The sequence below is a fragment of the Leopardus geoffroyi genome, chromosome C1, assembly GCF_018350155.1.
Source record: "Leopardus geoffroyi isolate Oge1 chromosome C1, O.geoffroyi_Oge1_pat1.0, whole genome shotgun sequence".
Taxonomy (NCBI): Eukaryota; Metazoa; Chordata; class Mammalia; order Carnivora; family Felidae; genus Leopardus; species Leopardus geoffroyi.
In genome coordinates, this window is record NC_059328.1 from 40,033,263 (window position 1) to 40,056,196 (window position 22,934).

The following is a 22,934-nucleotide window of genomic DNA, read 5'->3' on the forward strand; positions in this document are numbered from 1 at the left end:
ACCTGAGACATGTTTGCAATCAGTACACTCCATCTTTCTAGTTTCTGGGAATGCTGACATTTAGAGGGCATTAAAAGTAAAGGGGAGAGTATTTGGAAAAGAAGCACCGTATTCCTGTGACCTTCTTAGTTTCTTTTCTCTTGGTCTTTTTGCCCAGATTGAGCCTTGAGGCCACCCCTCCTCCGGAAAACCAGAAGTTGAGAACTGCCGTGATAGGAGTACAAGGGCCCTGCACTGGGCTCTTGGATGACGAATGTCAGTCTTGCGTTTTACCATAGCACAGGTTCCTGTAACATAAAGTCGTAACCCTTTATGTGTCTCATGAAGTAAATCCTGAGAGTGTAAAGTGGGTTAAGATATGTAAATGCAAGACCAAGCAGTTTATTGTGGGACTGCATTTTTATGGAAAATATTGGAGTAAGGCCACAGTATGGCAGACAGGATTGGTGAGGGGGCTGCGGTAGGGCCTCCAAGGTGGCTCTCTGGTGCCCGGGACAATAACTGTCCTTAGTTGTGAAGAGGAGGACCAGCCCTATAACTCTAGTCTTTCCCCAGATTTGAGCAGATGAAAGCCTTGTGAAGAGTGAAGGACAGAAGGAACTGTGAGGAGTCCATGAGCTGATGGAAGAAATATTAAAGGAGACTTTAAGTACATTTTTAGAATTTTACAATAGTCCGGTTTAATATACTTAAAGGACCTTCTGGCCGTAAGACATGCTTGCTCTCTCCTCTGACATGTAGACCCTTTGGCAATAAATATTTGTTTGGTTAATGAATTCATGAATTCTGAGAACAAGAAATTACATGAAAAGAAAGATTTGGGAAGGAAGGGAAGTTTTTGCACTTTGATTGTATTGCTATTCTTAGAATCAGCTGGAGGATTTCAATCTGGAGACAAAGGATTGCCTTTAGTGTACGTAAAATGGTGTGTGTGTGTGTGTGTGTGTACATTTTTCTGGGGAGAATGGAAAAAGGCATTCAACAGGCTCTCAAGGGGGCTCATGTCAGCCAAAGATTCAGCCCTCCTGCTTGAACAAATGCCTCTTACAATCTGTATATGACATAATATCTAAATGTATGCCTGGCATATAGTGGGTACTCAGTAAGTGTTCTGCCCTCTTTTGTTATATTTAAGAATGAGATGACATTAATACCTTTTTGGCTTGTACTTTACAGTGTTGTTTGAGGGATCTAGTGAACTACTGAATGTGCAAGGACTTTCGTTCATTCAATAGTCCTTTATCCAGAACTTAGAATCATCAGGCGCTGTTCTACATGCAGGAGATGCTACAATAAACAAAACAGATGTGTCCTCTGAGCTATGGAGCTCAGGTCACCATTCTTTGTAAACTGTAAAGTGCTATACTCAATAAAGTATGGAGGTAGACATGTCTCTACACCTCTGTTCAAGGGCATTTTTATGATATGGCCACCTTACTCCCTCTTCCCAGAAAAGGAGAAATAAACCCTCATCTAAATGTCCATGTCTGCATTGTCACAAGAGTACACAAGTGAGGTAGTCTGTAGACCTGGGCTTAAGTCCCATTTCCTGCTCTAACTAGCAGTATCACCCAGGGCAAGAAATTTCCCCTTTCTGGTCCTAGGTTTCCTCATTGTTAACATTATGGGGTTGGGTTTTGTGGTCCTTAGTGTTCTCTGGTATCTGTCATGCATCTCCATCAGGAACTCAATGAGGGCTATCTCTTTGTCTTTGTTGTCTCTGTATCCTCAGGGCCCAGCACAGTGCCTGGCACTCCAGGGCTCCATCTCTGTTCATCTAGCATTCTAAGATCTAGCCATAATGGAAATAAACCCCATTTTTTATGTGCATCTGACCTGACAAGTCCAGGAAACAGTGAAGCAGATACCTTTGGGGGGACAAAATAAAAGATGGGATTGAGCAGGTAATTAAGGCTATGGGGCCTAAGGACCCAGGATTGTGGCGATGGAGACGCTACGATGGGCTGTTTTTTTCAGGAGCACCTTAAGAATGAGGCTGAGCCTGGTCTCTGCTTCTTACCTCCCTCCACAGAGATAAATGTCCCTGAGTGCTGATCCAGCAGCTGCATGTCTGAGGCTTTCCCTCTTGCTTTTGTTGTATATTTTTCTGAAAAAAAGTGGTGGGAGGGGTGAGGTTAATGCGTTGAGTGTGAATAATTAGTCATTCAAATCATTGACATTTACAATGACAGGATTTGAGTGCCTATGTTATTGTGCACTGCTCTAATAGTTTATCCCTGAAATTTTCTGCCTGTATAATGTTTCTTAAAATATATCACAGGAACATAAAAGATTTAATGCAGTGCTTTGTACAACCATTAGAGTTGAAGTCAACTGAACCTCCTCAATGCTCTATCCTGGATGCTCACTGTAATTCTGTTCTTAATTGCCATTCGTAAGAGGGAAGGGGGGCAAAAACGGTTTGGAACCTGGTCAGCTGCAAAGTTGGCCATGAGACCCACACAGACTGTTTCATGAAAATACATAGTCACACTTGAGTAACTGATATATTTATTTGCAATGAAAATTGTGCTGTTAGAATATCAAAGGCTTTAGCCTGGGGAAGGAAGTCTTCTGATCTTGTGAAGCCAGCCTCTGCACTTATTGGGGGATATACTTCCTGCTAACATACGTTTACCTCTGGTCTGTTCCCCAAGTTGAGATTACAGGTGTCCTCTCGTTAAAGACATCATATAACCTTAAAATATTACAGTTTAATATTCTTGGGTTCCATATCTTTAGACCTTGGCAATTTCTCTTATTTTCCAAGTAATGTTTTAAAATCCTCTTGGTTCACTTGTGTGTTGGATTTGATTCTGACATTTTACATTTGTGATTCCTTTTTTTAAGCTTGTCTTGTATCCTGGGATGCATCATTAAGATGAGTGAGGGGCTTACTACGTGATGTGTGTTAAACATTTGCAAGTGTTTCTCAGCTTTAGCATTGTACTTTTTTATTGAGCAAACTCTGTGTGATTGTGTGTATTTTCATCAGTTCTTTCTGTATACACAAAAGGATAATTGTAGTGTGTGTGCAGAGCAAAGAGAGCTCCATCTCCATAAGCCAAGAATGACTTGACCTAATTTATAGGTTTGGTCGGTTAAAGTAGCTCAGTACCAAATATTGCATCTCATCGATCCTTTTCAAAAGTTTGAGCCCAGTTAAGGTTGTCTGATCTACAGATGGGGCCCCAGTCCAGGAGTCAGCATAATTTAGGAAATGCACATAAGATGTAGGGGAAGATGGTTGGGGAACTGAAATGACTTTACTGCAGACTCGATGCTTCCTAGGCTTCTCTGGAGCAAGGAAACCTGTGAGATGTTTACATGGACAAGTGCTGGCTTTCACCACACATGTCTGTGAGGCGAGCATCCAGTGAACAAAAGATGAACCTGGCTGTCAGGTGACCTTTAACAGTCTTGATCCCATAGAATCTCAGCATGCTTAGGTATGATTTACATTCTTCTTCATACTCCATCATTCATGCCGAAAAGGCTGCCTCGGTGCAGGATATTTTCTAGGTGTTTGTGGGAGAGCCATAAGAAGAGTAACCTGACAGGGGCACCTGGGTGACTCAGTCAGTTAAGCGTCTGACGTCGGCTCAGTTCATGATCTCACAGTTCATGAATTCGAACCCCGTGTCGGGGCTCTGTGCTGACAGCTAGGAGCCTGGAGCCTGCTTCAGATTCTGTCTCCCTCTCTTTCTGCCCCTCCCCCAATCGCACTCTGTCTCTCTCTGTCTCAAAAATAAATACACATTAAAAAAAATAAAAAGAAATAAAAAGAAGGGTAGCTTGACAAATATGGAGAGCAGGGAAGGTGTTCTATAGATCATGGGACTAACACTTTTGCCATTAAGTCAAAATGTAGCAGCTGGGTAGCTCTGTGGTTCTGCCAACCCAGCCTTCTGAACCAGATAAATTCTGCTTTTAAGTTCCTTATCAAGTTGGCAGTGCTCCTTGTGTCTGTTGCCTGGACACTTAGTGAGGCAGTGAGACAACACAGCAAATGGAGACACGGCTCAGGCCCAGGAGGCCCAACAGTTTGGCAGAGCAGAAACCTGCCTCCCAGCCAGGAGTTGTGATGATGCTCTACGACATCATCTCCATTAGCATGTACATCCCTTGGGCGCATCTCCCTCATTGTTTCCTGGACAGAGCAGCTGACGAGGCTGTGTTGGTACAGTTTCTATCAGTGCTGAGAAGAGTTTGATTTAAGATTCTTCAGATGGGGCACCTGGGTGGCTTGGTGGATTAAGTATTCCAACTCTTGATTGCGACTCAGGTCATGATCTCGTGGTTTGTGAGTTCAAGCCCTGCATCAGGCTCTCTGCTGCTTGGAGCCTGCTTTGGGTCCTCTATGCCCCCCTCTGTCTGCCCCTCCTCCATTCTTTCTCTTTCTCTCTCAAATAAATAAACATTTAAAATAATAAGATTCTTCTCAGAAACTCTTTGTTTTCTCCTTGCTGTCTCAACCAGCCTTCCAGAATCCCACAGTTGACCTGAATCCAAGAAAAAAGTTCTGATGATGTGATAAGGGGAGCCACTTAAGTTACTTATAATGATAAAGAATCTTAGAAGCTCCTCACCTTCCTCCATCTGCCTTATTTCTCTGACTCCTCTTGAGACTTTTTTTTTTTCTTTTGGTTTCATTTCCGATTTATGATCATTCAGAAGAGGAAAGAATTAAAGTAACACCTATATAGGGCATGATGCAGAATATTAGTCATTATGCCTCCAGGCATTCTTTCTGAAGATAAACCTACACGAGAGGCTTTATTCCAATTTACAAAGAGGAAACTGAGGCTCAGAGTATTGATGTAACCTGCCTGAGAGCACATAGCTAACAGGTGGTGGAACTACAATTTAAATCAGCTGTTGCCTTGACTAAAAACATATTCCTTTTTTACTTTATCACTCTGCTTCAATGAGAAAATAAGCAAAAATAAAACCAAACCAAGAAAGTCTCAACGAGTATTGATAAGGGTGTGAGCAACTGGAAATTTCATACTCTGCTGGTGGGAGTGTAAATTGGTGCAGCCATTTAAAAAAGATACTGACAGTGGCTACTACAGCAGAACATAAGTATACTCTATGACCCAAAAATAGACTCCCAGGAATATTCCCAACAGAAATGTGTGTGTGTGTGTAAACCACAAGACAAGTACATAATGCTCATAACAGCATTATCAAAATAGTTAAAAACTAGAAACAACCAAATGTTTATCAACAGTAGAAGAGATAAATAAAATGTGATTTAAAAAAATTTTTTTTAATGTTTATTTATTTTTGAGAGACAGAGTGTGAGTGGGGGAGGGGCAGAGAGAGAAGGAGACACAGTATCCAAAGCAGGCTCCAGGCTCTGAGCTGTCAGCACAGAGCCCGATACGGAGTTCAAAACTACAAACCATGAGGTCATGACCTGAGACAAAACCTGACACTTAACCAGCTAAGCCACCAAGGCACCCCAAAATGTGATTTAAAAAAAATTTTTTTAATGTTTATTTTTGAGGCGGGGGAGGGACAGAGAGAGACAGACACAGAATCTGAAGTAGGTTCCAGGCTCTGAGCTGTCATCACAGAGCCTGACGTGGGGCTCAAACTCACAAACTGTGAGATCATGACCTGAGCCAAAGTCAGACGCTTAACTGACTGAGCCACCCAGGTGCCCCTAATTTTTTAAATGTTTATTTATTTTAGAGACAGAGAGAGGCAGAGAGAGAGGGAGACAGTGGATCCCAAGCAGGCTCTGCACTGACAGAGCCTTTGTAGGGCTCGAACCCACAAACCGTGAGATCATGACCTGAACCAGAGTGGGATGTTTAACTGACTGAGCCACCCAGTTGCCCCCAATATTTTTATACAGTGGAATTCTCTACAGCAGTGGAGAAGAAGAACCTACCACTATATCTAACGACATGGATGACACCCAGACATGATGTATGAAAGGGTACATATTGTGTGATTCCATGTATTTAAAGTTCAAAAACAGATAAAACAAATCTCTGGATTAGAAGTCAGTTACCTTCGGGAGGTGTGAATGATGGAGGTGGGGACACAGGAAAGACTTCTGGAATGCTAGTCATGTTCTATATCATGATCTGAAAGGTGACTACTCAGGTACGAATTGTGTTCTCTTTGTAAACATTCTTTGAGTTGTACCCTTAAGGTTTGCACACTTTACTACATGTGTATGATATAAAAGTGCTTATCCCCCAGAAGTTCTCTCAATAGCCAAATGGTGATGATAATGGAAGCTGCTAGTTATCAGATATCTGCTAAGCCTTGCTTTCCTTGTCTACAAGATGTGGAGAATATGAGAATATGCCTCATTTCCTTCTTGTGAGAAGTGAGACAAGTGATGTCAGACAATTGGTAGAGTGACTTTAATAAATATCAATGATGGGAGCATCTGGCTAGCTCAGTCAATAGAGCATGCAACTCTTGATTTCGGGGTTGTAAGTTCGAGCCCAATATTGGGTATGAAGATTACTTAAAAATATAATCTTTTTAAAAAATAAAAACAAATAAATATCAATGAATGTGAGTTACATTCCCACTACTATTCAGGTGGTTTCTGTACATCATGTCACCACCTCACAAGGCAGGTGTTCCCATTTTCTTTTTTTTTTTTAATTTTTTTTTTCAATGTTTATTTATTTTTGGGACAGAGAGAGACAGAGCATGAATGGGGGAGGGGCAGAGAGAGAGGGAGACACAGAATCGGAAACAGGCTCCAGGCTCTGAGCCATCAGCCCAGAGCCTGACGCGGGGCTCGAACTCACGGACCGCGAGATCGTGACCTGGCTGAAGTCGGTCGCTTAACCGACTGCGCCACCCAGGCGCCCCAAGGTGTTCCCATTTTCAAATGAGGAAAACAAGGGGTGCCTGGGTGGCTCAGTCACTTGGGCGTCTGACTTCAGCTCAGGTCATAATCTCACGGTTTGTGGGTTTGAGCCCCGCATCGGATTCTGTGTCTCCTTCTCTCTCTGCCCCTCCCCCACTTGTGCTCTGTCTCTGTCTCTCAAAAATAAATAAATGTAAAAAAAATTTTTTTAATTAAAACAAAAACAACAACAACAACAACAAAAAACAAATGAGGAAAACTAAGGCTCCTAGAATCGAAGTCCCTTACTCAAAGTCACACAGCTAGTGAAAGGCAGAGCATGATTCCATTTCCAAAGAATTGATCAATTTTGGAGGCAATGGAAGTCTTATCATGAAGGACTAGTAAGGGATGGTGATAGGATAGAATTGAAAAGGGGGATTGCTGGGCTGCATTCGGGGCCAGGAAAACTGTAGGCCCAGGCTCTGCCCCAGTTTGCGATGACACAGTTCACTGGATGTCTCTGGAATTCATCTCAAACATGAGAGTTCTGAACTAGATTTTACTAGATTTTATTTCCTTAAGTGACTTCTGGCTCTGCAGTTTTATGATTCTCCGTGTTAGTCATGCCTTATAGGGCCTCTTTACAACCAGGCTCCATGAGCTTAAATTCATTTTTCCCGTAGAACTTTATTCCTGCTTCATCTTCTCAGTACTTTTCCTCAATCACATCCTATAAAGCAGGGCTAATTGTTCCCCTACTACACGCCCATTGTCCTACTGTGAGCCATTTGCTGGTCTGTGTCCTCCATAGACTGTAATCTCCTTGAGGCTAGAGACTAAGATTTATTTGTCTTTTTTCCCATACATGCTGCCTGGAACAGTTCACACATTTGTGGAAATTTTTGTTTAATTAAGTATTTAAATCCACAGAAAGTCCTTTTTGAATAAAGTGTGAGAGGATAGCCTCAGGCTGTGCTGGACCTAAGGTGGAGACCCAGAGAGACCTTTTCCTTTATGTTCTTTATTTTATTAGAGGTCCAGAAGAAACAGTAATGGAGTGGCTAGGGAGAAGAATCATCAGATGACTTAGCAGCTCCTTGGTGTGTGTTGATGAAATCTGAAGTTTGATCAGTGCTTAAACATCAGTGACAATCCAAACCCTTCCGATATGGAACGGCCCCCACTTAATTTAATGTCATTTTACTTTATAAGATAGTTAATAAACAGGTACTGTGTTTGATCTTGTGAGCATAGACCTCTATATTTAGTTTTTCAGCTTTAATGGAACTATAATTTTAATCATGATTATTACTTTACATTTTAATTATAATTTGGTGTGGCTTAAGTATACATTTCTGAGAGTGATTGTGTAATGAAAACAGGAATTAGCTTTTCATTAACAAAATAATGGGAGCGTTCCCATTGCATTCTAGTCTGTGTTCAAAATCTATGGGCTGGCCTAAAAATAGCAAAGGGAGTTTAACATTTTGGTTAAAAACATGCTTCTAAATTGGATGTGTTCACAACCCAGTCTCTTTTGCTCCATCTTGCTTTATCTTGTTCCCTTTCTTTTCAAAGTACAAAATAAAATAAAATAAAATCTTGAAAGAGACTTTGTGTCTTTGAGATTTCAGGAGGTTTATTTTTATTATTTTTATTTTTATTTAGATAATTAGCACCATGGAGCCACAGGTGTCAAATGGCCCGACATCCAATACAAGCAATGGACCCTCCAGCAACAATAGAAACTGTCCTTCTCCCATGCAGACAGGGGCAGCCACAGATGACAGCAAAACCAACCTCATAGTCAACTATTTACCCCAGAACATGACCCAGGAGGAATTCAGGAGTCTCTTTGGGAGCATTGGTGAAATAGAATCCTGCAAACTCGTGAGAGACAAAATTACAGGTATGGTCTTCTTCAATATTCTAAGCTTAGGATCAGCAGCTATCTGTTCCATTGAATGTGCAGACCTTAGCAGGAATGCCCACACACACACACACACACACACACACACACACACACACACACGGTGAATGGTTAATGCATCTGAGTGTCTGCATCGTGTATCCTGCCTTCAGGGATGGCGTGGGAACACAGTTGTAAGCTCCTGCAAGTGTGTACACTACATAAAACCATTCTGCAGATTGGTAGGACTTGGAAGCAGATGAGATTTTGGAGCTTCCTCAAGCTTTACTTTCTGTGAAATAACCCTTTGGTTTGATCCCCTTTTATTCTCAATCAGCCACCCTTTCCCTTTGTTCTATAGTTCTCAGTTCTGCCCTCCACCCTCCCTGTACTCCATGCTAGTTTTTATCTATTCCTTTCCTCTCAAGCATTTGGCTTGTGTGTGTCCAGTGTCTGAGACAGTGTTTTAATGGGGCGGGGGAGCCATTGTGGATGGAGATCACAACTGCCCATTGTCTCTGGGAGAAATAGGCTGTAAGGATAGCAGATTATTCTGGAATAAAACTACTCTGCAGTAGGAGGGAGAAGCTTAATGAAGATCTGTATTTGAGGTATTTTGTTTGTTTTGTTTTGTTTTGAGGATACTCTTTGAGAAATCGGAGACTTTTTACTTAATAGTAACACAATACCCTTACAATTTCAATACTTGAACATTTTAGCTTCCGATGTTTTTCTAATCAACAGCCATTTGCTGAAGACCTAATGTTTGCCAGACACTGATACTGTAATTCTTTGGAGTGAAGTGTCCCTGTAATCTTTTTGGAAGTGAGAATATTTTCTTAGAAATCTACTGGCTACATCATGACAGAGTGCAGCTGCTCATCTCTGATGCTCCATTCCTAAAATCATTACGCCCACCTGAGCATTTGTCATTTTTGAGTGTTGACTTTTGTTTCCTTTTCTCTGGACAGTTTAATTGACAAGCAACTGGCCTATTAAGAAAAAGGAAAGTCTGTCATTAAAATAGGAAGATACATCATCTTGGTTTTAAGTCTGAGAATCCAGTGTATACGTGTGCACATAGCTGTATGTGTTCTCCAATTCTTCTAATTCACTTGTAAATTTGTCTCCTATATAAATTAAGTACCTTGCAAGATCATAAAACTAAAATAACTGTTGAAAATAAAAGTCACATAACCCTCCAAAATTAATTTCCTCATCTATAAAATTGGAAAATAATATTTATCTCAAAGGGCTTATTTTGAGAATTAAGTGAGAGACTGGATAGTGTAACGCCTATTGTATAGTGGTCTCTTAGTAAATGGGAGATGTTGTTATTACAGAGGCATGTAGTATGTTACAAGGAAAGTGGCTGAACAGAGAAATTTTATCAAGGTCTCCAAATAGGACCGGAGCTTTGATGATCTTATCTGAGAACACCGTATCATCCATCCTTTAACAGAATTGCCTGTCCTCTCAGACAGCCAATGTTTAGATTCCTGAATAATCTTTATATAATAGGATGATAATTCACACAGAATTAAAACCAGTTAAGCATATGATTCTTCCTCCCACTCCTGTATAGAAAATGTATTTTTGGTGTAGCCTTACCTTCTAAATAGGGACTCTGCCAGCTATATTAGTGAATATTATTAATCACCTTTTCAAAAGATTTCCCTTAGAACTGTAGTGAGATTTTTTAAAAGTACTGATTCATGGTGTTGTTCCTTGTTTTCTAAAGACACATGTTTAAACAAGCAGATTCCTTTACTGAAAGAATGCTAATTTGGTAGTTCACCGAGTAGATTTGAATAGGAGTGACAGCTTCGAAGACAGCCTTTAATTTGGTATACAAAACCAAAATTGTCAACTTTGGTTTGTTTAGCACCCTCTCCAGCACAAGCAGAGACAGTAGCATCTGAGCTTAAAGAAGAAGCTTATGGGTTGAAAGCAGAAATATAATTCAGGCATAAATTTATAATTATGCACTTTTTAAATTTCAGGCAAAAAAATTTTTTTTTATTTGCAGGGAACTTCTGGGAATGAGGCAAGGAAATATATAAGAGAACAGAGATATTTGCCCTCATTTGGTAGCAGTGTTTAATAAAAGTAGAACTTGTGGTTGTAAAGAGTGCTTATTAAATTCTTCATTTACACTACCTAATTAATTCTAGCATTTTAAATTAACAGTGAAACTGGTCCCTGCTGTACCATTTCATAGATGCAGCATATTTCCTCCATCCACCAGTTGTTCAGGTTTAATTGACTACACTAAAAGTCAGAGAAGGAGGGAGAGAGGGCTGTGGGGAGTTGGGGAGGGAGTGAGAATCGCTCTAATGGAAGACCCTCTGAGGCCTACATTTGGTGGGAGGTGATAACACAGGCTGGGAGAGGCGAGGTGGAACATCAGGCAAGTTGAAAGGCTGCTGCCGGTGGTTCAGAAGTCAGGGTAAATGACATCATAAGTATTTTTGTTGCCCTGATTTTTAACATCCCAGTCCCCCCTTTTCCTCCAACACCTCCTACAGATCTCAATACATCTCGATCCTGTGAAGTTTACAAGGAGTTTAAATATCTAGTGGGAGGATTGGGGGGTGGGAAGTGGCGAAGAGATAAGAATTCAAGATTAAGATTTTCCAGCCCAAACCACTCCCTAAGCGAATGGATTCCCTTAGAAGGGGTCAGTTTATCAAATTAAGAGAAGGAGAGGGGCGCCTGGGTGGCTCAGTCGGTTAAGCGGCCGACTTCAGCTCAGGTCATGATCTCATGTGAGTTCGAGCCCCGTATCGGGCTCTGTGCTGACAGCTTGGAGCCTGGAGTCTGTTTCGGATTCTGTGTCTCCCTCTCTCTGACCCTCCCCTGCTCATGCTCTGTCTCTCCCTGTCTCAAAAATAAATAAAACGTAAAAAAAAAAAAAATTAAAAAAAAAAAAAAGAGAAAGAGAGACACTCAGAGGAAGAGAAAGAGAGTGAGACTTGTTGTTGAAAGCATTGTAGGTAGGCTGGGTTGGCTCCTGACTGTGGGTTGTGAATGAATTCTCCGTTTGAAAACACATAGAGGAAATTTGGGCATGGGCTTAAGTGTTTGGTGCTGAGGACATAATTGCTATCATTTATCAGATACTTTATGCTAGGCACTTGCTAAGCACTAGACATACCTTATTTGATTTAACCCTGAGAATAACATCCATTTTCTTAGATGAGGACACTGAAACCTTGTGAGGTCAAGTAATTTCCCCCTGCAAAACAATTATCGCCAGGTGGTGGAGCTGGGGTTCACCCCCAGATTCCAAAAGCATGATTTTATGGGGAAGTATGTGCAGGATGCCCCTGCCTGTGTTAAGCAAAGATCCCCGCCTAACCCTGGCCCCATAACCCAATGAAACATTTTGATCTTCTGAGCAGTAGTTGCTGGCCACCCTCTGGAGATTCTACCTAATGCACCATGGCTTTAAACTAGACTCCTGTGTATAACAGGAGGCAAAGATAACAATATTTATCATCCTCTGGGGATACAACTCAGCCTTCAGAGTAGAACCAAATTTACTGAAAGTGCCAGGTTTAAGATTCTGTTATAGTGCTTTTGGACATCTCTGTTACTTATCTTCTCAGTGATATTAGATTTTCTTTTTCCAATTTTAAAAGGACACTTATCAGGATAATCTAGGTACCAGAGAGAGAAAACATGTCTCCCAACTTGCTTTTGTGTGCAGCCGTGGACACGTGATGGCACAGGAAGCCATGTTCTTCATTTTTCTCTTTCATCCATCTGCAGACTCTGCTGCTGGAGAGAAAGGGACATGGTGTGTGGCCCACGAGCTTTTGTGCAACCTCAAAACTCAGGCAAAAAAACATCAAACTCCTGGTAGAAATTATATTATTCCCGTGAACTGCAAAGAATTGAATTAGTTTCTCATTTTTAATTTTGTTGCCCTTTTGTTTTTTCAAGCTTTGAGACTGCATTAGAGATGCTCAGTATTTTAGGGGAGGAAACATGGCTTAGGCAGGATGCAGTTAGATGGCTCAGGGTATGTCTTAAAGCCAGCAGAACTGGGATGCTAAATTACATTTTAATAGTTGTCCACCTCGTTATCACTGCTCTCCAAAAGGAAGACAGAAAGGAGAAAAAAAGTAACAAAGAAAAATCGCCAGAAATGAATCCATGTAAAACAAACAGTTTTGATCTACTTGTCTAGCTCGTGTGATTTTTTGCATTCTAGCGATCAAAAAGAATATTTACTTGATATTACTCTTCATGTGCCCATACAGTGTAGTTTGTTTTTTTGTTTTTTTTAAATCCCAGTTCAGGCAGGTAAGAGCTCTGAAGGGAGGGTTTTGAGGACGGAGTGGTCCAAACTGAACATTATCTGTTATAAAGCTGAATATATAGAGTGTCCAGGGCATGGAACAGACTGTAAGGACTATAGATGGTTGAGAAAGGGTGAGGTTTTTGTTAGCTGGAGCTGCTGGGAGAGGTTTGAAAGATGAGGTTAGGATTTAGGTAGAGGGAAGAAAAGCAAAGGTATAGAGCTAAAATTCCAGTCTAAGAACAAAAGCCTTTTTTATTCCTTTGTGTTTTGGACACAGGAAGTAGAGCTAGAGTATGCCTCTTAGGACACAGTAGTCTATTATGAAGCAGCATCACCAGATGAAGTTAAGCATACCAAAAAACGAAGCTGGTTAGAAGTGCACCCTGACAAAGACAGCATTTCCTAAACCTCACCTGTAGCCCATTTTTTTTCATTTTTTTCTTTATAACACTTGGCTTTGGCTTAATTATTGTTATTCAGTGGAAAAGGCAGAACAAGGCAAAAAAAGACCCTTCACTGCTGTGGACATCAGGATGAATGCTTTGCCACCACCTTTGTATCTGGAATCACATCTCCAGTTAAAGGAACCAACTCAGTTTTGATTTCGTGCCACTGGGTAACTTCTATTCTTTCTCAGATTTGTGAAAATGCTATTAATCCTGTGTGTCCCTCTCAGTAGGTGACATGTGGGTACAGCAGCGGGGGTGGGGGGATTGTTAGGGCCCTCTAAGGTCAGGAGGCATTGCATGGAGTATGGTCTCTTGGGTTAAAAAGAGAAAGGACAGTGAGGGCTGTGGACTGCTTTATGTTACCTCATATACTTTCAAGAAACTGTACTTCTAGGGCACTATGGAAATTTGAGTGAGTTTTACTTCTGAGATAACTTTATAAACAATAAAAGGCCCTGAAAAATCCTAAAATATTAAAGTGCTTTTAATTCATTCCTAAAATGTGAATTCAGCCCTAAGGTGAGTTTATTGGCATACTTTCTTACAACACCCAGCCAAATAAATATAATAGCAGAAGTTTTTGTATGTTTCTGTGTGCCTTCTGTGTGTTTTGGGCATGGTATTCAATGCTTTAAATAGAGTAGCTCATTTAAATAGTAAATTGGGATTTCTTGGAGACTCACAATAATAGCCAGTGTTTATTGTGCACTATGTGCTAAGCATTGTGCTGAGATGAATTGATGGAATTTCATGTAATCCTCAAGATAGTTATTTTATAGATGAAGAAACTTGGACTTAGGAACAACTGAGTAATTAGCCCAAGGTGTCTTGGCTTCCAAGTGGAGGAGCTGGGACTTGAACCCAGGACTGTCTGACTAATTGTGAGTTGTCCAATTTATAGTTTATCTTTGGCAGTTTCTCTAAAAATACTCAACTGACTTCTCCCCTTAACAAATGAACTCAGCTTATATTACCCAGGGAATGAAAACTTTCAGTTCAGGGAAAACACAATTAGAGTTCAAAATCTTTTGTTTTGGAAAAGAGCATACTACACATTAAAAAAATAACAATAAGGACCAGTGGTTTTTTAATTAAGCAGGTCACCAGTTACCTGAACAAGGAAGAACAGAGTGGTTTTTTAACTTCAGGTTTTGTCTCTTCACAAAATACTCTTCACTGTGTTTTCTTTTTCTTGATTTTGCAAGCACTGTATTAAAATGGATGCTGCCTTAAATGTAAGCATAGTTAAAACCCAGTCTCAATTATGTATAATCCAAGAAAATCCCAAGATATTGATTAGCTAAATGAACTTTTCTACATGCACATCAGAGGGCTAGTGATGAGAAGGGTACAGGAAATAGTAGCATTTATCAGCACATTTTGCTGCTGACTTTGAAAATGTGTTTGGTACAGTGCAACGTGTTTCTTGAATTCAAAGGAAAATCAGGCAGATTTGCATCTGTCATTTTATTTCTCATCCCCCTGCAGTCATCTTACTTGTATTCCACAAAGAAGAACGAAAGAATTTTGACTTGTGGACTTGGGGAGGGAAAGTGATTATTGTTGGGGGTGAATGGAAAATATTCAGTTATGGGGAAGATTTGGCAGCCTAGTAGGGTTACAAAATGGAAGAATAGGGGTCTCCCTTATTAAGGGGAACTGAAAGATGTCAGAATGTTAAGTGCAAACAGTAAACCATGTAATTATTGTGCCTCTTACACACCCATGGGGCAGAGACCTCCCATACTTTCTAATTAGGATGGGTTGGCAACTGAATGGATCAGTGAGGATTAGAACTTACACAGGTACATTCTGCTCCTTTGGATATAATTCTTTTCCCAGGGTGGCAGGAGTCAGGATTATAGAGCAGGTATGGTTTCCTTTTGCCCCCTGGCTATCTTCCCCTTCATCTTCCCTTCCATATTAGATGGTTCTGCCCCGCTTCCAAACTCAGATAACCGTAGGAAAGTATTCTCATGTCCCAAGAGAAATGTCTCAAAGGATTTTTACCTGGGATGTGAATCAGGCCTGGGTATTTTAAGGATTTTCTATTTCTGTGCTTTAGCTGACTGTTTGGTTCATAGGACCAATTCCCTGTTCACCCAGCCTCCCCTCCTTCCCCCAGTACATACACACACACCCCCACACACACTCCTTCCCTCACTCCCTCCCCCTTCTCTGTAGAATGACCTGGTTGATTGAGACTAGGAACTAAGCAGGAAGGTAATGTCAAACTGAAATTTCCACACATTATCTAAAAATGTAATTCATCAGCTTCAGGGTAGGAGGAAAGTGCTTTCTGAAATGTGTTAATGGGAAATTCATTTTTTTTCTTGTCTTCTGGGAGGTGTGGCAGGGTGATTTCTCTTTTCAGTCTGCCTCCCCCACCCCACAACAGCCCCATTCCACATCTCCCTTACTGCTCTTAACTGATGAACTCTGTATCTGTCTTCATTCCTTGTAAGAACTAAAGATCTTTAAGTTGCCTTTTTATTTTTTCTACAGTCCCCAAATTGAGCTTTGATGGGAGAAGATATTTCTAGTTTGGAGAGAAGATAAAATTCAGATAGAGACCATATATTTGGATAAGGCTTTTACATTTGTAAAACATTTTCATTCAACCAACAGTATTTATTTAGTGTCTGCTCTCTCAGACCAAATAAATGTTATTCCCTTTCCTTCTCTTCTCTTAAATTCTGTATCAGGGTCTGTGAAGAAGCCAGAGAGGATAAGACATAGTTCGTGCCCACACGTTGCTGCCAAAAGGGCAGTGATGGGGGAAGCCAGGACAAAGTATGGGGTCCTACGGCAGCCTGCAGGTCTGGAAGGGGCTGGAACGCATGTCTGTCCACCTTTACTGTTTTGTGTGTGATGGTAGTGGGGGTGAGGGTAGGGGGTGTTTGTTTTGTTTTTCACCAAGGTCCAAACTGACCCTTCCTGACCCTGGCTAGTAGTTTCATTAGCACAGAAGGACGCATCACAGAAGGACGGAGTTTTGATGGAATGCCTGCTATGTGTCAGCTACGTATTATATATATTATCTCATTGAAGCTTTATGTCAGTTATGTATGATCAGTGGTATTATCCCCATTTTATAGATAAGGAAGCCAAGACTTAGAACAGTTAGCTGGAGAGTGGGGTTAGATCTGTCTGACTGCAAAGTCTGTGATCTGTTACCTTGTCACTCTGGCTGTGCTAAATGAATATGAACACATCAGCTATGGGTGTTCAAAAGAGAGAAAGACGACAGTAGGCTGGGGTTCTCAGAACAAGTGTCAAATGAGCCTTGATCTTGGTAGAGAGCAGGTTGTGGGAGACTAGTCCATGAAGAGGGAAGCAGTTGAGCAAGGCTTCAGAGACATCTTCAAGGGATAGTGAATGGAACAGTCAGGACTATTCCGTGGGAAAGTGTTATTAGTGGCCCCTTTGTGTTGATGAAATAACTGAAGCTCAGAAAGGTTAAGTAATTTATCCAAGGTCATAGCTAATAAGCGGTAGGGCTAAGATTTGAACCCAAGTTTGTCAGACTCCAAAGTCTGTGTTTTTTTCTACTTTCCTAATAAATAACCCAACCTAACACAGAAGGAGGTGGACAATTTGCAGACTCCCCATGGCGTCTGTGATTTGAGGATCATTGTTTATCTTGCTGAGGTCAGGCACAAGTTCTCTCAGTGACTCTCCTTGCACCGACTTCAGTTTCTTGCTGACTTACAAATTTGGTTTTCTGTTTGGCCCTTGTTTTGTAGTTGGATGTCTGGTGATATGTGAGGTCCCATTACCATTAAGTGGATACAGATAGTTCGGGTAATTACTCTAATTCCTATGGCTGATAATGGAATTTCTCACCACAAACATCTTGACTCAGATTTAATCATTTTATTGGTGGTATGAGCATAAAGCGTATACTTAATAATCCCCCAAATTTCCCTTTGTGTCTGTTTTCAAAGGCTTTGACATTCAGTACTTCCTCTGACCCTATCAAAATAGCCAACATATTGAGGCCAGTGCCCCCCAAAGAAGACTTGAGTCAAGAGCACTTGGCTTCTTGTTTTCTTTGCTCTTTCTTCTTTTTTTTCTTTTCTTTGCTTGCTGCCTGTCCTGCCTCCTCTTTTTCCCTTTTTATGTACTCACGTGCCATTTGATTAAAAGAGGATTTGAATTGGCTTTGTAAGATAATATGAAACAGAGCTAGAATTAAAATAGCTATGGGTTTTTTAAAAAGCAAGGTAGAGCAAAATAGGCATAGAATGAATGGTAAAAGGAGAACCAGAAGGAAAATTAAATTACATGTGGCTAGGTGACTTGTCTGAGAAGTAACCAACCACCTAGCCTAAGTTTTCTTTACATGAAGGAAAAACGGATGGTGACAACCTTGATCCCATTCTCAAGTGGTAAGCAGGATCCCAGCCCGCCCCCACCTTCCCCCCAACACTCACATTAGCCCACAGACTTCTGTGGAGACACTTGCCAGCTATAATACAGGATGGGATATGAAGCCTGAAATCACATACATAGAGTTTTTCTTCCTTCATCTTTCTTGCTTGAGCCCATGTTGGATTGATTGACATGTTTTTTTCTGGCCAAGGAAGTCAGTGACAGAGAGAGGCTGCCTGACTAGAGTCCCTGTTTTCATTGTTTTTGTAAACAATGTGCCAAAGGAAGTGTTCTGTCTGAAGTGAGCTTCCTTGCCTGCTGCCATGAACTGAGGTATTAACTGGTCTCCAGGTCTCTTCAGTCTTCCCCTCTCCCCTCAAACCCTGAGGCTGGGCACACAGGCACTTCAGTACTCTGCTACCAGCTTCCTGGTAAGGGTCCCTGCAATGAGTTCTGGCAGGTTCTGCATTGCCCAGGACTCTGAGCTGGACAGCAAACAGGAAAATCAAATGTTACTCTCACCTTCTGGCCCTGACCCTGGAAACTGGAACTAGTTCTCAGCCACCTTTTCTCTTCCCCAGTGCCCCTTGCCAGTAAGTGGAGCTTTTTCAATGAGACGGACCACTCTCTAAGTACAAAAGAAATACAGCACTACCCCAGAGTGCTCCATCCTCCCCAACATACACACACATACCGAATGCTTCCTTCTCAGAAATACCAGACACAGTGCAGTGAACTCTAACCAGAAGTGAGACAGATATCAGTGAAATCTTGCACTACTCCCCAGCCCCTCACACACACACACATAATAAGTATGTCCCTGGCCTTGCATAAGTCACTTTTTCCTTGTGGACCTCCCATTTTCTTGACATACAATACAAAGATAGATCCTTACCCTACCTTCTTTACATGGGACTTGGAATTCAAACAGCTGACACTTGTGGAGGCACTTGTAAACTAAAGCAGCCTGTAAATGGGAGGGGCCCCTTCTGTCTCTTGACTGCTTCCCTCTTCTCACCAAGTGTCCTACCCCTGGGCCAATAGATGGATAAAGACAGAGGAAAGAAAAAGTAGGTATCTATTTGTTCTTGGTTCAGTCCTCAGTTATATAATTCCAAATAGGAAATAGGAAATGCCATATGAGAAGGCAGGAGAGTGGAATGGGACCTTACATTTATTAAGAACTGCTGGATGCCAGTTGCTTTATATTTGTTATCTCATTTAATCCTGACCACAACCCCAAGAGGTAATAGCAGCCCCATTCTTTAGATGAGGAAACCAAAGCTCACGTTGTTTGAAGTGACTGACCGAGCTGTCTGTGTACCCATGTCTGTCTGACCACATGCTGCTGCCAGTTGGAACAAGAGACTTTCACAGAGAAGGTTCCTCGCATTCTTGCTGTTTCATCCTGAATCTTGAATGTGGCTGTGTAGGATGTATTCCAGTAAACCTCAGAAATAGCTACGGTAATAATGAATAGCAGTTTTAGTGGTTCTGGAAGATTGTAAATGAAAGCCTTCAGTTCAGTATTTGAAAATGCCAGGATGATTTCTGAGATTGTTTTTAAAACCAGGCCACCTCTATGAGTGGCAACATGATAAAATGGAAGGTTCCACCAAGTTCTCATTATAGCTATGGGACTTTCAGTGGATCAAACTGTTCTGTGCCTCAGATTGTTGTACATAAAATGGGGAAAACGACACTGGTACTTTCCACCTTACTGTGTGTTGACGGGAGATGAGCTACTAATGTGTTGGTAAGTCGTTAAAGTGCTATACCAATTCAGGATATTACTGTGGTCACCTAGAAGATAGAACATTGTGAGGAGGGGATTTGTAAGGATAAAGCAAATACTAAACCCCTTGTGATAAGCTAGTTTTACTTTCTCGTCTGTCTTCCAGATGTTTTGTTCAGTTATCTATGTACATCTCAACAAAAGCTGATTAACTGCCTCAGACATCAGTGTCTAACTGTTATTAATGCTCAAGCTGATCAAATTACAATGCCACAGATCCTACTTGTGCTGTTAATATTAGATTTCGGATTCCGGTCTATAATGAATGATTTTTCCTCCATGCATTGGAAAAATTGGTTAGCAAGGTTCATAAGAAAGTTTAATTAGCAGGCTGTTTGTGAAAATAGTGGTCGTGAGTCATCATTTATAATGTTGAATTGTTCTTCTGTTCCTTGAAGAGCCACGTAGGATCCTTGTGTTTGGGAAGCTGGTGTCTGCATGCTGCCCACTTGAACTGCCCGTGTAACAAACTAATGACAAAAACAGCACATTTTAAATCCGAGAGAGGAAGAGGAGGTGTAGGGTATTTGTATATTTGTGTATGTGTGTCTGTGTCTTCCCGGGGAATATCATAGACCTACTATAATCTGGAACTGTGCTAGGCAGGATAGCTTTGTGATTAAGACATAGACTGCTTGTGTTAGCATCCCAGCCTCATTAGTTACTAGCTGTGTAACAGGCAAGTTTTTCCCCTCTCTGTGCCTCGGTTTTCTCATTTGTAACATAGGGATATTGATAGGATTATTGTGAGCATCAACATATAAAACACGCAGAACAGCATCTGGTGAATAGTATATAATTCTTACAGCAGTTCTGTGAGGTGTAGGTATTATTAGCCCTATTTTACAGGTAAGGAAACTGGCTCAGAAAAGTTAACTAACTTGTTCAAGGTCACACAACTTCTAAGTGTCAGAACAAAATTGAACCCATGTTTGTTTAACTTTATTTTTTAAAAATTTACTTTAGAGAGAGAGCGCGTGAGCAGGGGAAAGGGGTAGAGGGAGAAAGAAAGAGAGAGAGAGAGAGAGAGAGAGAGCGTCCCAAGCAGGGGCCACATCCAGCGTGGAGCCCGACATGGGGCTCAATCCCACAACCCAAGGATCATGACCCGAGCGGAAATCAGGAGTCAGACCTCAACCGACTGAGCCACCCAGGCACTCCTGTTTGACTCTGTTTTTATCTGCAATACTAAAGTGGCTCCCAGGGTATTGTGCCTAGTTAGTTAAGTATAGATAATGTGCAAGTGTATGGCTGTATCTGTGCACCTCTACATGTGTACTTCTGCTTTGGTGTCCATACAGCCACACACAATTATGTTTTGTTTCTCCCTTGGGTCTTTGGTTCTCTGAGTGAAACTCCTTGAGCTATTGTATGCTGATACATAGTGAGCTAGACCCAGATTTGTACAAGATGAAAATATGTCTTCAGACGTCTGACCCCCTCCCCACTATGCATCTCTGTCCTGTGTCTAGATTATCCCAGAGCAAGTCTATGTGATGTCCTCTGAGAAACAGAATCATAGACTGTTACAGTAAAAAGAGACCTTAGAACTGTTCTCTGGCTTCATTTCCTTTTTCCTGTGGGCCCCTCTGGTATCTCAGGAACTATAGCTCAGAGCTGGGGCCCACACCCCCAGGCTAGGGTAATTATATCCTGAGGCAGTATTCTGTCCTGTTTCAAAGAGTAGTGCTCATTTGGGAATCTCATCTAAAAGTCTTTCCCAAAGGTGTTTAATAGGTTATATGTTTTTTTAAAAGAGGTTCTGTGACCAAATGAGTTTGGGAAACTGAAGTGAACCAAATTAAAAAGGGTTGTTTTTTTTTAATCACTGCTTCTTTGAGTCTGTGCTAATGGCGTGTTACAAATCTTAAAAGGAATGGTATAATACATAACATTGCCCTAGGAACTTTTTTTTCCTCCAGCATTTTATGGACTGTCATTCTAAGCCAGGAGGAGCTCTATTAGGGATAAGTTTGTAGTAGAAGGGAAGGAGGCAGTTTGGGATAGTTCCTACCTGATGACCTCCTGTTTTCTGTTAAGAAAGAGGTGGGGTTCTCTACTACACATGAGTGGGTAAGCAGAGGCCTTGGTGTCCTAGGAAAGTCTTAAAGGCTCTCAGGAGAAACCGAATATGGTGCCAGATGGATCCATCCCTTCTGCACCAACACAGCCCCATCAAACATTAGGCATTTTTGTTAAAAATTACTGAGTACTAAGCATGTTCTGGGCATGATTTAAATCATGAGTTCCTTTGGTTTTCTGATTGTCAGGGTAACATTTCATTTTCCATTGCCCAAAAGAGGTGAGCCATAGAAGGTATTTATGTTTTGCAATTCTCACACACATTCCTGGGCATTCCTTCATTTTCACCTCTCCCAGGTACTTGACTCAGTGTAATGATGCTGGTCACACTTGCACAGAATAGCCATTCCCCAAGAAACCCTTAGCTTTAAAAAAAAAAAAATCAAAGAAGATGGCTTCCCTCCTTGCTTCTTACACTACAGACCCATTTCTGCATGAGTCCTTTTGTTCTTGGGTTTTTATTTCTTGATTTTGTCTTATTTCTTATCTGCAAGCTGACTGGTGATGAAAAGGGAAAATGTGCTTTGATTCTTGTTTCTTTTTTTTTTTTTTTTTTTTTTTTTTCATGGATCTGGGAAATATCTATTCTAGCATTTGTCAGATCCTAACATGATCATGAGATTCCTGTCTGGTACTTCACTATCTGTGAACTCCTTGATGATAGGGATGGGGTACTCATCTCTGCATTTCACACCGCTGTTAGTGGTGAATCCAAGGCCAGAGATCCCCAAGCCCTGATTTCAGAAATGACACACTGACAAAGATTCTCCGACAAAGTCCTTCTCCAGCTCTGCACAGACAAGTTATTTTTCTCACCTCCTTCATCGAGAGCCATGAATTTTCTTTTACTTTGGATAAAGACAGTTTTAATAGATTTATACTCAGTTAATATTTATAAAGCATCTACCTTGTGCCAGGCCCTCTCACATAAGTTATCTCATTTAATCTAAATCCCAATATGATATCGAAGCCTCCACACACGCCTTCTCCACAGTGTCTGATGGGAGTTTTGGAAGCCGTTGTCTTAGTGTTACACACAGCACTTCCTTTCACCCACAGACATTTCACCCACAGAATCTCATTTTGCCCAAAGGCTAATTACAGTGTATACAATTACTACTAACCTGATGACTTTTTCTACCCCTTCCTCCTTTGTTGTTGTTAGACCATCGTTTAACATCAGCTGC

The 22,934-nt window shown here is 41.2% G+C and overlaps 1 protein-coding gene across 7 annotated transcripts in view; it reads left to right on the top strand.

Moving 5' to 3' along the window:
* ELAVL4 (ELAV like RNA binding protein 4) overlaps positions 1 to 22,934 on the top strand; it is a 148,351-nt gene that overhangs the window by 87,001 nt on the left and 38,416 nt on the right. For all 7 annotated transcript variants that reach the window (XM_045477313.1, XM_045477310.1, XM_045477308.1 and 4 more), the window contains exon 2: positions 8,498 to 8,738. In XM_045477313.1, coding sequence (XP_045333269.1) covers positions 8,498 to 8,738 — 241 coding nt within the window. The remainder of the gene's footprint in view (positions 1 to 8,497; positions 8,739 to 22,934) is intronic.